Below are 16,185 nucleotides of genomic sequence, written 5' to 3'. Positions count from 1 at the left end.
TAATGCTGTTTAATGTAATTTGACTTTGATAAGGATACTGGAAATTATAAACACGAATGAGAAAAATATTAGAATATGAACAAATTTATAGAAAATGAAATACGAATTAATATTTAATACATAAATATATAGAAAAAAAATTTTATACGATTTAAATTTTTCATTTTACAATTACAATTGTATTATGGTAATTATAGACTCTGTCTTATATTAATTAATGAAAGTGTCAATATAATTTTCATTATTGAAAGAGAATGACGAGATTTAGAGCGGAAAAATTCTTATAAATCGATAATCGAGAAAAATGACAATGCATCTGATTGATTAATTTTCACCTTTGTAGCAACTTTGTACTTATTATTCTCTCGTATTGTTATATTAAATATTCATAAATTCCATTTATATCAATAAAATTATTCATACATTAACGAGTTTAAGATTTAAGAATGTCATTTTTAGAGAAAGAAAATCATTTTTTTATTAACGAAATTTGTTTGGCAGCTGTAATACTGATATATTCTTTAATTAGTCGAGTAATATTCATTTCGATTAAATAACAAGTAATCCTTTTGGTTTAGTAATCGTCTAGACAAAATCAATTTCTTCTTACTTAATAGTTAATATAGCAATTAATAGCAATTAAATAGCAATTAATAAAGTATTATATACGATATGTAAGTAGAATTATTAAAATTAATAATATTATTTTTATTTAATGTTTATAAATTTAATTATTGCTTAAATTGTATATTTTATAGAACAACCAGTAACAAATCGAACTACATTTTCATTTTATAAAGTAATATTTAATGCAAGACTGTTGAATTTTAATTTATTTATATTTCATAATATTTATTCATTCGCATTATTATCATGGTATTAATTTTCAATCACCATGCGATTACAAAATATATTAAAATACTGGTAATTATGCTTCGTAAGCTTCTCTACTTTTCTAATCATTATTTATGTTAATCGTTTAAGAACTTCAAAATAAATAACAGATTTATTTTCTTTGCCGAGATACTTCTATAGAGATTAACAATTTAATAAATAGTTACATTCACTATATATTCGGTTACGGATCATTATTCCTTAGAGCGATTATATTCATATAATTTTTAATTTATAAATAATTGTTTTTATCGAGTGTAAAGCTTAATGCTAAGTTATTAATACTCGCGACGAAGAAATTTTGCTTTAATCCTCATTATAAAATATATGATAAAATTGCGTCAATTTAGTAATCATCTGTACTTTTACTTTATTAATACATGAATTTACATAATGTAAAGATATTAATGACTTACTATACTTTTTAATAATTAAACCATATGTAGTGAAATGATCCACTAGACCAGCCTAGTTTTTCTTGTTTCCTGGTTTGTTGTAAGACTATTGATCAGTTTGGCGTGAACGCGTACACGCTGATGTAAGGCGAAGCCATCGATGTTATATGCTGAGCTATGTATAGCTTACTATATCGCTAAATCTCATTCGACATATATCAGAGTGATAGTGACAGGAAATGCGATGATGATTCCGAGGTCAGGCAGATGCTAAAATATGTAGTTGTTTATAGTATATTCGCAGTTTCATTTTCCTATAACCGCGACATCACCGAGGAGGACTACGTAATCACATTACCGTTAGATACGCAACGTACGGATTAAGCGGTAGATGGTAAATAGAGCTTAGGTCTACCTTTATCTTGCTTTCCCTCTCGTTTCCTGGTTTCAAGCAGGCACTTCCAACCAACAAACACTTTGAGAAAGCAAATACAACTACAATGAGTTCGTGAATTTGATAGAGATCCATTCAAGTATTAAAAATTTTACGAAACATTTAAATAAATTAATATTATTTATTGTCTTTATTAATAATGTTGATTATATCTTAACAATTTCAATGACGTACATATGTATATATATAGTAATACTGGTAATTTTGTGTCACAACTTTCTACAGAGAAAATTTATTTTTTGATTCAGAAATTTATATTTCGAAATTAAAATTTATCGTTCATAAGCATCTCTATTTGGAATTTTATTTTGAATTGCTTCTTTTTTAAAATTATTTCATAATATAACTGATCGAAGATTAATATATATATATATATATATATATATATATGATATATATAATTTTTTATAATATATAATCTATATGCTTAACTTTAATTACTAGAATACATTTTGAGAACTAGAAGTATATTTTCATTGTAACGTATTTTAAATTAACGTGGTATATTAATATCTACTATCATTGTTTACTCAAAAATTAAAATTAAAATTTTATGTCTTAAATTTATGTCTTTGAATATATAAATTAATTCACTGCAATAAAAATTATCTATATAAATGTTAACTTGAATAAATTAGAGTTTTTATAGTTGCTTGTAATTAAAGTATCAAACTGATTATAATACTTTACTAAAATGTTAATACCAACGTATGATTACTTTATGATGTTTAAAACTTGTAATAAATAAATAATATAATATATGTTTAAAATATCAAACTTTAAAGGAAGTTTCCTAATTTCAGGCATTCATTATTTAATTGAATAAATTGATATTTATTTCTTCTTATATTAATAATTTCTCTAATCTTGCTCTAATAAGATTTAAAGAATTTTAAAATACAAGCAGCACATTTAGCAGATAATACAATTAACATTATTTACGTTTACGGAAATTATAATGTAACTCGATAAAATTCATTATTTCAGAATTAGAGCTCTCATAAATGCAGCAATTGACACGGTTTTTACGAAACCAAAAGACACAAGACAGATTTTAAAAAGTAATACTAGAGCTGATATAGAAGAGAAGAAATGCGAATGAAAGAGAACGAGATAAGAAAGGTGCTAAGCGGATGTTCTGCGCTCTCGTTTTAAGGATTAACAAATTAAAGACGAAGCGCTCGGTCTTTTCTTCTTATCATAGGCCACCACTTCAGGCGAGATAATCCGCACTTTAATACGAGGCTCAGATTTCATTCCTCCATCGTAGTTGTTTAAGCACACGACATTTAGGTCATAAAATTTTTATATTTTTTTCAATTTATAAGGTGTCTTTTTGTCATTTTGCTTGATAATTTCAAACGATATGCATTGAATTTGCTTATGAATTTCTATTTTATGAGTTTTTTCATGTTTTATTTATCTTCAAATTCTTTTTAATATACATTGACCTTCATAATTCCATTAACGATTTCTTTTATAAAGTACCCCATATCACATATGAAGGTTCTTATATAAAATAACCTAATTTCGAAATAAAGTCCAGTATTTCTTCTATCGTTCAAATACATTTTTAAATTAATCAATATTAGAAATAAATTTTCCAATTAGCGATAATTATTTAATTATTAATACATTATTATTAATACATAGTTATTAATGCAAAGTTTTGAAAATCCAACTATGAAGAGATTGATAATTAATTATATATAAAAGAATTAAGAAATTTGAATACTTCAAACAGTAAGTCAGAACATTTCTTATAACATTTTACATATATTAAAATAACTATGATAAATCATCGTAAATTGTCTACATAAACAATTTAAATTATGAAGAAGGAAAGTTTTTTTTCTTCAATAGTAATTTACTAAAATGAAATTGTAAAATAATTTTTCTTATAGTATTATTAAAACTTTGCATTTATTATCTAAAATTCTATGCCGCAAAACAATGATTCGTTTATCCAGTAAATAGAAATTAATATTTAAAAATATATTTTTAATATTGGTATTAATAAGGTTTAATTTTTAATTTTGCTTACTTTAACAAGAACGTTAATTTCTTTTAAATATATAACTTTCTAGAAGTCTTTAAAACTTAAAGTTGCTGATTTTTTTAAGAATTGTTTTTTCAGATATTTGAATTTATTTAATACAAAATTATAATATATTTATAAATATGATTAATGAAATGTAAAATATCTGATATTATACTTAATTAAGTCTGTGGTTTTTTTTAAGCACTCTGAAGCTCCCCAAAATACAAAATTATAGAGCAATACAAAAGAAAAATACGAAGAGGTGAAAATGGCTGATGACAAATATCCTAAAATGTTTCAATTCATAATTTTTCAAATATTATTTTTTTCAAATGTTAAAAGGGAAATTACAAATGAAAATAAATATCGTTTTTATTACTACGTATATGTATCATTTTTTTTTTTTTTTTTTTTTTTTTTTTTTTTTAGAGTGATACTGCTCAGTGTACTTGTTTTATTTATATTATTAATATTCATTTAAATTTATACCTGTCCAAATGGTAAATTATCTTGAAATGGATAAAGCAAAATAAATGAAAGTGATACTCAATTTTCCAGCTTCGTGTATGAGAAAGGATAGTAAAAGTTACTAAGCGACGACTACAATCTTTTCTTTTATAAATTACTTTTTCTAATTTGTTATTTAATAAGGATTGTTTGATTAATTTTTATTAATTCATATATTACAAAATTAAATGATGGTTTCCATGTATTAGAATATTTACAAAGTACTTTTATTTTCACTTCTAATTGATCTGACTTCCATATTTATAAAAAATGTTTTATGTTTTCGATAAACGAAATAAAGGTACTCTTTATATAAATAAACATATAACAAAGAAATTTGTTAACATTTACGCCGTAAATGGAAAATAAGGTCTGCTTTCCAAATTATTTCCTTGCCATTTTAATTTTATTTAATTTATAAATATATTTTAATTTGAGCTCTCAACATTACAAATTTTGGTGTTTTCTTTTTAAGTTTTTTTTTTTTTTTTTTACTAGCTGTAATGTATTAAATCACCTGAATAATTGCGAAAGTTTTAACAATAATTTAACAATAATTTTAATAATGGTCTCTACAACTTTTTCTTATCGAAAAATGTATCGTTATTTTTTGTGATTCTATGGAGTGGTAATAAGATGGTACAATCAGAAAATACCATCATATTCGTCTTCTTCTCCTACTTCCGAATAGTTAAAGCGTACATGATTGTACGTAAGGGACTTTTATGTCTTGGCTGTAAACGTCTTTTAGATAATAACTTTGCTGCAGATGTTGAAATGCTGTGCCTAATATATATATTAGAAAAGTGTGGGCATCTACTTTAGCGTCTTACACTTTTTATTCTTAACATTTACATTGTGCATATTTTTCTATTGCAGTTTTTAAAACTATATATATGTTATTAAATAATAATACTGTATTATTATTTTATATTTTATTCTATAAAATGGGCATGTAATTTAACAAAAACGTTACGATAATATTAAGCTTATTTCTTTTCATGATTAATACATATATTTCTTGATTCTTTTGTTTTATTAGTCTTAGGATTTAGTATCATATATTTTTCTTTGATTAATTAGTAATAAAAAAATTTTATAAAAGCTATTCAAAGAATTTCTTTCTTGTGTTCATTAATATTATACTCGTATCCCTGAATATAAAAATTAATATAAATATTCCATTACTGTATATAATAAATAAAATATCATATTTGAATTATTAATGACATTTTAGGAATATGTCTCTATAGAAAAATAGAAAATAAATAACAAAGATCGATAGTGCTCTATATAAATATACTAGAATAAAATTATTCGACAAAACGAACAAACTGATTGCTATTGATGAAGACGAGTAAAAAATCGAATTAAAAAAAATTTAAAGATTTTACCCTTTGCATTTTAGTTTACATTAGAGTTATATTTAAAAAAAAAAAAAAAGACTGTTATGAATATATAAAATTACTTTAATCAATAAAAGTCGTGCGATAACATCTGTCATTAAATCATATAAGAGGAAGGAAATAAATAAAACATATTAGTCAAATATATTAGTCGTCTACTGGCGTTATTGATTAGAAATACTTGTTTAACAACTCGAGTTTGCGAACATTTCAATTACTGTTTATTTATAAATCTAATATATCTCCTTATACATGTATTTATATATACATCACTTTTATGTAAAATTGTTATGTTTCTTCTTATAGTTGCATTATGTTTAGATAATCTTATATTAATATCGTATGTAAATAGTTGCCCAATACATAAGTCGTATATCCTTTGTTTTCACTTGCTTTTTGTTATACATTAGCATGTATCATGAAGTGTAAAAAAAATTAATAATGAATAAACTACAATTAAACGAGTGGAAGATAGATGAAATAGCGTTGCGTGTCAATTCGCTCCAGTATCATAAATATACTAAATCAAATTTGTATAATAAATGAAGTATAAACAATAGTTGTTTGAGTAAGCTTTTTTCGTTAAATATTATTAAACAAGATAAGTAAATTTGAAATTAATATGATGCAAGGTTAATTTGAAACAAGTTCGCTATCGCGACAGTAGAATGAAGCTAAATATTGATAATAAACCTAAATGAATATTATGTATTTAATTATTTTTATATTTTTCTTATATACATTATAATTAAAACAATTCTGTAGCATTTACATTTAAATAAAAGCCCAATTCATGTATTCAAAGTTATAATAATTAAATTAAAGACGTCCTTTGTTTTTGTCAAGTAGTTGCTGAGATTGAAAGAGAAAATTTTTGCAGCAATTTTTTTCCTATCATAAATTTTCATTGCTATACAGACCCGATCGATTGATAAACCAAATTTCGGCTTATTTGAATTGTCCTCAAATTGCCGGAGACTTAAGAAAATATGCGCTCTTACTTGACAGTCTTTGAATTTTTTCTTTTTATCAGAAGTGCGCAGTCGCGTATCACCCTTACATTATGTTTTAAAAAAACCTCAGATTTGTCGTATACGTGAATTCAAGGGTTCAGAACTGGAAAAGAGAATCGAACGGTGAACCTCCGTTCACTTCTAAAGAAGTATTACAAACATTTTTCAAGAAAGTTTTGAGGTAACATAAAAGCTTATCTATCTTTCTACTAACTTCACTTGGAAAGCCGTAAATAATTGTGTTTGTTATTATTTCTACATTATAATATGATTATTTTTATATAAACATAAATATAAACATCTTTTTCCTTTATAGATCATCATCGTTAGTCAGTGAATAGAGTATAGCTATTTCAAATGAATAAACGAAGGCTTTAGTTAGCATTTTAAAGAAATTAATCGATCGTAAGATGAGTATTAGGGAGTAAGCGTTATATTAAATTATTGCATTATTTAGATTTTTTTTTTACTGTAAAATATAATTTAAGCGTTTATATTTGATTGAGAGTGGCACCTGCATGAATAACATAAATGAATTTGTCACAATGGAGCGTTTAAGGGATGAAATAGAAGCATAATTGGAAGGTCCTATTTAAAAATGAAAGTCCGGGATGCTGAATATTTTAGAAGGTGTTATTATTTTAAAGTGGCGCATTAATAATAGAACAAATATTAAGTTAACGGAATTCGAGTGAATATTGGATAATGCGGGAGCATTACATTTGAAAAGCGCCCGATGCCCCATGTTAATCGTATAAATCTCTGCCGTACAACTAGGCACAATGGAATGCCGCATAAAATGTTGTTTTGTGTTTTACATTGAATAAGAGAGAGAGAGAGAGAGAGAGAGAGAGAGAGAGAGCGTTTGTCCACAATAATTTATGAGTGCTCTCGGCGTGCGCTACTTTTTACTTCATCGTTGTTGTAAGCAGAGATGTTCGCGTTCAAAAAGGAAAGGGGAAAAAATGCACGCTCGGCCGCGATTTATTAACGCTCGCGGGGATAGAATTGGAAGTGCCGTATAGCATAGGGGCTGAAGCAAGTGGTCCGCGTAATTAAAATGAGCCGCCAAGGAATGTCACGCGATAAATCTCACTCTCACAGGGGACATTATATGTCTAGCTTCCGTCCCGTGTTTTGGATGGGCGAGCGACCGTTCCTAAAGAATTCGAACGAATGATGCTCCCTCTATTCGCACTGTCTCCCTTCATTTATTCGAATTTCTTTGATACGACTGACATTATATTGATGGCTATATAAAGGAAAAGCTCACTGGAAATTATTGAGCTTGATTTATACTCGGTGTATAAACGAGCTTATAAATTTATGGCTTTCATTTTACGCTTTCGTTCAATAGCCTTTCAAACTACACTTAATAGAGAAGAATTAATCATTAATAGTCGATTAAAAGTGAGTTAGTCCTCAATAAGAGCATGTTACTTTTTATAATAGAATTATTGGATCTGTAAATGATGTATTTTAGTGTGATGTTGTTGAAATAAGTAACGTCTCTAGAGTGAAAAAAGTTTCGAAAGTAGCAGCAATTATAAAGAAAAAAATATTCAATGTCAAAATTTATTTGAATAAACTTCCAAATCAATTAAAGAAAGAATTTTCTACATGTAGATACAAAAAAAAGAATTTTTTATATTTGTAATAATCTCCAAAACAAAACAAAAAAAAAGAAAAGATGTCAATTAATTTTGTATTTTGTATTTAATGGTATACATTATATTAACGAAATAAATTATTTATCAATTATTATTACTATTGTCAACAACTAATTTAGGATTTTATGCGACTTTATAGAGTCGACAAAATAGGTGAAACTGTTATAAAGTATTAATTATCTGTTACTGTTCATTCCTCTTGATATTATAATTTTTTTTTTAACATTATAATACGAATGTATTTACCATATTATCTATTAATATCGAAACATCAAATTTTCCCAAGGATTCACGCATATATTTACACATTAATCTACATGCACAAGAGTATGCTGAATTTTTTTTTATATCTTTTATTAAATTATCTTTATTGCGTGTATATTACTTTATATTTATTTCAGTATAATTCTCACGACCTTTTATTTATTACACCTAAAATAGAGTGATTTCTCTACGTGTGCCATAGCCTTTATCGTACATCAAATTTCTAAATCAATGATTTCTTCATTTCTCATTGTCTTTTTATCCATACTTTTATTATGGAGGGATCAATTAGGAGTATCATATTACGTTTTTTTTTTTTTTTTTTTTTTTTTTTTGTTCAGTACCTTCGTAAGTACGAATGTATGAATGGGAGACGATATGAAAGAAATAGAAAAGGAATGCAAAAGAAATAAGTAAAGTTCGAAAGCTCATGACTTTTACTTTACTTACCTGCTCCATCCTTTTTAACTTCTGAAAAGTTAATGGAGAATTTATAAACCGCGGAAGCGAGTCATTTCTTATTAAAAGTTTCGTATGTTGATCAGCCCAAGCCTAATTAAAATGCTTTTAAGGCATGTCTTTCTATTCAAACGAACAGAGAGATAAAAAACAATATTGAATACCGAAAACTTATTCAATGTTTGGGAAAGGATAGTTTCTGTATTGGCCTCGACTTTTCTACTGATTAAAACTATACAAGACTTGTCGGTAATACCTTTCGAAATGGCTTTTACGTATTTAAATCAAAGCATTGCAAAATAAATTAAAACACAAGATTTCTCAATTACATATTGACATGAAAATAGTATTTTATTAAGCTTAATGTGAATAAGAAACTATTAAAAGATTGTATATATATGGGAACAAGGTAATAACAGTAATATTTAACGATCGAGCAAGTTTATTTTTTCAAACGTTTGTTTGCAATACCATAAGCAAATTCTACAATTTGCTTTTTCGACAGATGTGATTTTCCAGTTTAATTATTTTCGAATTATTTCAATATAATATACGTAATAGAAATATTCAAAATTAATTTTTGTTAATACACAAATTTAAGGATTAATTTAATTACAATATATTGTTTAATATGAATCGTACGAACTTGAGACCATTTTTACAATTTAAATATACCATATTTATGTTCATATTTCCGTGTTATAAAAAAAATGTTTAAAATAACCAATTTCATAATACATTGTGAGAAATAGTTGATTAAATAATTAAAAATTTTATATGTATTTACAAGTTTAGAAAAAATTTTCAAATTTTAAACTCTGTTTTTAAATTATCATATTTAATTCAAAGGCTATAAATAATTTTTTTTTTCATTCGATATTCAGCAATTCATCTATAAAAAATTATTGCTAATGATGACGAAACTTTTTGAATGATGAATAATGATGAAGAAAACGTTTCATTCACAGAATAATTATCATTCTTAGTCGATTTAAACTTAAGAAGAAAGAATTAACAGATGATAAAACAGGCTCAAATAGACTATACTATCTAATGATAACAAAATCGTAAATTATGTGCAAGAATAGGAATTTTCTAAATATCAATAAATTAAATATTATCCTCTAATGAATCATGATAGAAGGGTGGTAATAATAGGAAAGAATTGAACAAAATTTGCCTTCTTAACTTACTTAAGTAGGACAGACAAATTTTGTTCTTTTGAATTCATTCATTTTAATAGACAATGCATACAATTATCAAGGCTTCTTTTAATTATGAATTGAGACTTTTAAAAATTAAATTTCATGTAGAAGTGTATCAAATAGCCAGAAAATAGTTTTGGTGAAAAAAAATTTTTTTTAATCGCAATTGTAAAGCCATGTATCTTGTAGTTAAGAACTGTGGATACTTAAAACTTTAAATGCATTTCTCTCAAAACCACGCTTTCAAAGTTGGCTAGCAACAAAACTTGAACAATTCTAAACTGATTCCCTTCAAATTTTAACAGTGTCTTTATAAATAGAATGTTGGATGAACACGTAGGAAATTTATATTTCATTAAATATTTATCTTTTCGAATAAATTTCTTATACTCATATAAACTAGGTTGATCATAATTTGTATGGCTAGTGAAGAGATTAAGATGTTCTAGTACTTATAGATGATTTATATTTGCAAGGAGACACAATAAAAAAAACAACATAATATTGACAAAATAATTTCTTCACACAATCCATCTACAAATTATTTAAAAATTTACGATAAAATTTCTTTCACAATAATCATTTCTGTACATATAAGCAAAATAATTAATAATCTTATTAAAGCGTTATACATTTCTATAGAAGACAAAATGAATTTAAAATTTAGAAAATATCATCTACGAAATCATAATTTACAAACATTGTATGAAAATATTTTGTAAATAAAAAAACAAGTTAATTATAAATTCAATCGAATTGACAACAATAATGATAATAGTAATAATTAAAAGACATATAAACTTTTTTGTTTCATTTGAAGTAAATGTATTGCTCCCAACTGTTAACACTAAGTTGTAAAGATAATTTGATTTTTTAACTCATACAATGGATGATTATTTCTCAGATTAATTTTCCACATATATATATATATATATATATATATATATATATATATATACTAGAAAAAAAAGACCAAAAAAATATAGCGTAATAAACAATAAATAGCCATATTATTTTAGTACTTTCTTTACTTTACAGTAACAGCGCAGGCTTGATTACATTAATTAATTTACGTAATGCAATGTAATAAAATTTTTCTTTAATACTACCAAGCACATAAGTAAAAAATGAATCAAAGATATTCTCTGAACGTGTACCTCATCATATTATAGCATCATTTTATGCTGTACAGTATATTATTTTATTAACTTAAAATTTACAGACTATGTTATTAAAATTTAATACAATGGTAATGCATAGAAGAAGAAAAATTATACAAAATGTATTATACATTTAATTTTTAGACTCTGCCAAATACTATGGATGTAAAATATTTATAAATCTTCATAATAATAATTAAAACTTGATTCAAAACCTACTAATAAAATTATAATAATTTTTGTTAACGAATTAAAATTTGCTTATTAAATTTTCAGTATCTGCCGACGATTGTCATTCCGTTTTAAAACGTGAAAATAAAGTTGTAAAATAAAATATGTAAAAACATTGTTGTTGTTGTTGTTATTGTTGTTGTTGTTGTTGTTGTTGTTGTGCTATTACCTTAAAATTCAAGTAAATTGATTTCACATCAAAGCGACAATTTAACCGGTTAAAAGAATTCCCTTTTAAATTATTGTTAAATAATTACGTTAATAGAATTTAATGTATCAAAGCTGATATCGTTATAGTAATAACTTAAAAATATGTCAAGTTTTTTCATTGAAATTCAATAAATTCTACTTAACGAACAAATTCTGCATACCCTGGGGAGGAAAATGTTGGGGATATATATTTTTTTAATATATTTTCATAGCGTAGACTCGCTATCGGGACATACTACGGGACGACGTCGGGAATCGGGAATACTTATCACATTTCTTATAAATAATTGCAATCGTGAAGCTTCAATCCTCCACAGCTTTCAAGATATTAGGCGAAGCTATTAGAAAACGCAGCATTTTAATTGCACAATACGCTACTACTAGTACCACTGACAACTAAATAATCTTGCTTCTGGTGGAATCGAGTGAATCAGAGTCCCTTTGTTCCTTTTCGTTGGTGATGGTCGATGCCCCATCGGCTGTATGTCCCATCGCCGTTATTTACACTGACTTTGGCTATGAGCTCTTTGCTCGGCGTTTTGAGATCGTAAGCGAGCCCGAGTCGCGCCATCGTCTCGATAAAGGCGGTGCTCGGATTAAGGCCGTAACTCGGTAGCTCCGCAGCTTTGTAGTCCCAGGGGAACGAGTGGTGGTAGTTGTGCCATCCCTCGCCAAGTGTAAAGAAGGACACCGAGGCATTTTCCGTTGGTTTCACGTCCCTGGACAAATTGGTTTTTCTCGTTTTAGCGGATTTTACGTTATCGAGATCGAGCTACTTCGGCCCATCGGTTTTATTAGCTTGCCTTTCCGTTTGTTAATTGTTGCTTTTTGAAGAGAGCCGACTTTAAAAGGGACGAGTAATTGGGCATACTGTTACGTTAAAGTTAAAGTGCACACTTTAAGGTTTAAGATAAAGATGGTAATGGTGCAAACAACTCGATAGGAAGACAACATTCATTACATTAGTCAGAGATTATTATTTGGCGATATTACAATTACGCGGCAATATTATAATATTTTTATTACACCCATATATTATTATTGCATTGTTAATAAAGATAAATACTTCACGGGCAGTGGTATAAAACAAAAATTTCACTCAATTGTTTCAAAAACCATCTTAAATTACCTATTGTTAATAATTTGTATTATATCACTGGCTTAGAGCTACGAATAATTATGAAGTGTAAAGAAAATGTTTTCACCATTTGAAACGGACTAACAAATTCGAAAATTCAAAATAATAATTTTATAGAGACCTACTATACTCATTCTCGAGAATAATAAAAAAAATAAATAAATAAATAAAAAGAGCAGGTACGCCATCGTGGAGATTATTAATTCCCAATGAAACTATGAAGGCACGAAACCCCACAAGGGACTCGGAATACATTCCTTCGTGGCTTCTCTAAGTAGAAAACCTCTTTCGAACTGAGCCGTGTTATTCCTCCCCCAACAAAGTTCTCGGAATATCTAATGCATATCACGTACGTCAGCAGCTCCGTCACATTGGTGCGAACACAAGTGCGTTAAGCATTGGAACTTGGCACGTACCTATTATAGGGCCGATTTCCCCACATGTGTGCGAAACTATTGACGAGGAAGGTCGCATTAAGTAGCCATACGTAGCGTATGATGACTGCGTGAATGGAAATGTACCAACTCTCGTTCCAGATGTAGACCGGGATGAGGGTCGGGATGACGAAGGCCAGTGTACACATGATCAATTCATAGTACCTGTAAATAAGTATAAGAAGATTGTCAAAAGTTTCGAAAAAAAGTGATTACGCGCTTTTATAGCTTTTGCGCTGCATCGGCGCCTGAGATTTGACACACAACTTCCTTGCACCCGACAGAGGATTAAGGATGAGTCAGGGTTAGGGGAAAAGCTGCTTGAGCTTCCAATTTTTTTTTTTTTTTTTTATAAGATTGGAACTGCTTGAAGGATCCTTTCCATCTACTTATTATGCGATATTTTACTGTCAGGTTACGCGGATAGATTAATTTTTTTACAGCTTTAAGATGATAAAATATCCGGACTGGTTTTGAAAAAATTTAAAACGACCATGAGTTTTCAATTTCTTCGAATCGCTTAATTTAAGTAAGAACAAGAAACTACAATTACGATTATAATGTTAAATATTACAAAAGACTGTTTTTTTTTTTATTTGACTGTAGATCGAGTTACGATTATACACATGTCTGCATGTCGCTTTAGACTTATTTAAGAAATTTAGACAATTTAAAAGAAAAAGTACGTTTAGATTGTTTTTCATAATTTATTTAGTGTACGCGAATATCATATAAAAAGAATTGAATATTATACATGGATTAATTTTTCATAAATTTCTTACAAAGTAAAAAATGTGTCTCTCCCATCCCATATAAGTCGCAATAAATAGAGTTAGTATAAGGGTTTTTTTTTTTAACGCCTTTAAAAATAAAAAGGTTTAAGGGATTTTCTTATTCGAATTTTAGCGTATTATTTTATCTGATTATAAAACCGTGCAACGGTTATTTTTGCAGACTCAGAATGTCCTTTAACGTACGCGAAAGTTATCAATTTTCAAAATCTAAAGTAGCAAAAGAGAATGTAAAGAGATTGACACTGTAATTAAATAACAACTTACTTGTCGAAAAATTGAATGACTGGATCAGCTGTAACGTCGCTCATATCGACTTTACTGCCATATTTTTTCACAGCTGGATGACGCTTCATCATCAGCCAGCCCACGTGTGAGAAAAAAAATCCACGATTCGCATCGTGTGGGTCCGCTGCTGTTTCAGTAAACTTGTGGTGGGTTCTATGATCCCTTATCCATTTATAAAAGTGTGTCTGTGAATAAAATTAATTATTATAATTCAAGCTTAGAACACTTTTAAGCTGGAGTATTGTAGGTTTAGAGTAAAATTACTTGGCTTTACTAAGCCTAAAAATTTATAAATAATTATACTGTATTTTTATAAAATATTTTTCTATACAATTTAACTAAATATTTGATGTTTTCTTTATATATGGACTTAAGCCCGTCACGATTTAAACTTTTGAAAATTATATAAACTTTCATTAATATTGTTTTACTTCAAAACGTATTTTTAGCTCAGGTATCAATATTGTATAATATTAAATAAATTTATAATCTATAATATGGAAAATAACTTTTTACAATTATCAATAAATAATTAATCACTGAATTCATTTAAATTTTAAATATGTTTTATAATTAATATTAACAATAGTTTAAGACAAAGTTTTGCATACGTATATATATATATATATATATATATATTTAATGTGAAATAGAATGTTACAGAGAACAATTAATATTTTTATTATCTCCAATTAATGTTTTACTATAATATATATTTTTTTTTTTTTTTTTGATAAATTAAAGATGTTTTTCTTATATTTCATCCTTTTATCTGATCAGTTTCAAAAATAAGCGTACGAGATTTATTAATGAAATATGCTTTATCTATCATGAAAGATACTATATTACTTAATTTATATTCTCTACGACATGCAATTAATTTTATTCTGTTTTCATTTTTTCTTTATTTATTAATTTGTTTTTATATTATAATAAATTTTTTTATAGTTTATTTAAACTAATATTATAATTACTTTAATTAATAATCAAATTATATTTGTTATGATATATTAACATATGTATTGCAGATGAAAGTTTTAAAATGTATTAAGTTATAAAAGAAGGAAATATAAGTTAAGTATAATTTATGTATAAGAAAATCTTTTTATTCTTTTATCCAGGATAAAATCGAAACGTAATATTGTATGAATCTCATATAGTATTATTTCTTTTCCCTTTCTTTCTGTTGATTAAGTAGTGTCATTTATTAATCTAACTAATATTATAATATTAATTCATAAATTATGTAATTAATTATAATCAAACGATAAATTCATTTCAATAAAATATTGATGCTTTTTTTCATTTATTGCACAGCCATCAAGAATAAAATAAAAAATTTTGATTATAATCCGTGATACAGCTGAACCTAAAGTTTCGGCAATGGCCTTAAGAAGAAATGATACTTTTTTATTTGAAAACAAAATTGCTGAATCTTCAAAATCTCATCCTCTTGAAAAAGAGAATATGATGGATAAAGAAAAAGGAGATAAAGCAAGAGATAGATAGATAGACAGAGCAACAATGCACAAGGGAAGAGATAGAGTGAGAGAGTGAGAGAGTGAGAGAGTGAGAGAGTGAGAGATGGAGAGAGAGAGAGAGAGAGAGAGAGAGAGAGAGAGAGA

At 26.7% G+C, this 16,185-nt stretch overlaps 2 protein-coding genes across 3 annotated transcripts in view; one reads left to right on the top strand and one right to left on the bottom strand.

The window, feature by feature from the left end:
• Fstl5 (follistatin-like 5) overlaps positions 1-16,185 on the top strand; it is a 326,084-nt gene that overhangs the window by 47,460 nt on the left and 262,439 nt on the right. The gene's annotated exons all lie outside the window — the stretch shown is intronic.
• The window catches only part of LOC105363737 (acyl-CoA Delta(11) desaturase), a 33,326-nt gene continuing 29,311 nt past the window's right edge, over positions 12,171-16,185 (bottom strand). For both annotated transcript variants that reach the window (XM_011501499.1, XM_011501498.1), the window contains exons 4-6: positions 14,540-14,745; positions 13,464-13,646; positions 12,171-12,628 (exon numbers count right to left, since the gene is read on the bottom strand). In XM_011501499.1, coding sequence (XP_011499801.1) covers positions 12,340-12,628; positions 13,464-13,646; positions 14,540-14,745 — 678 coding nt within the window. In that variant the 3' untranslated portion in view covers positions 12,171-12,339. The remainder of the gene's footprint in view (positions 12,629-13,463; positions 13,647-14,539; positions 14,746-16,185) is intronic.

The sequence above is a fragment of the Ceratosolen solmsi genome, unplaced genomic scaffold, assembly GCF_000503995.2.
Source record: "Ceratosolen solmsi marchali unplaced genomic scaffold, CerSol_1.0 scaffold28, whole genome shotgun sequence".
Taxonomy (NCBI): domain Eukaryota; kingdom Metazoa; phylum Arthropoda; class Insecta; order Hymenoptera; family Agaonidae; genus Ceratosolen; species Ceratosolen solmsi.
The sequence above is the reverse complement of the archived record's forward strand: the minus strand, read 5'-3'. Positions and strand labels throughout refer to the sequence as shown.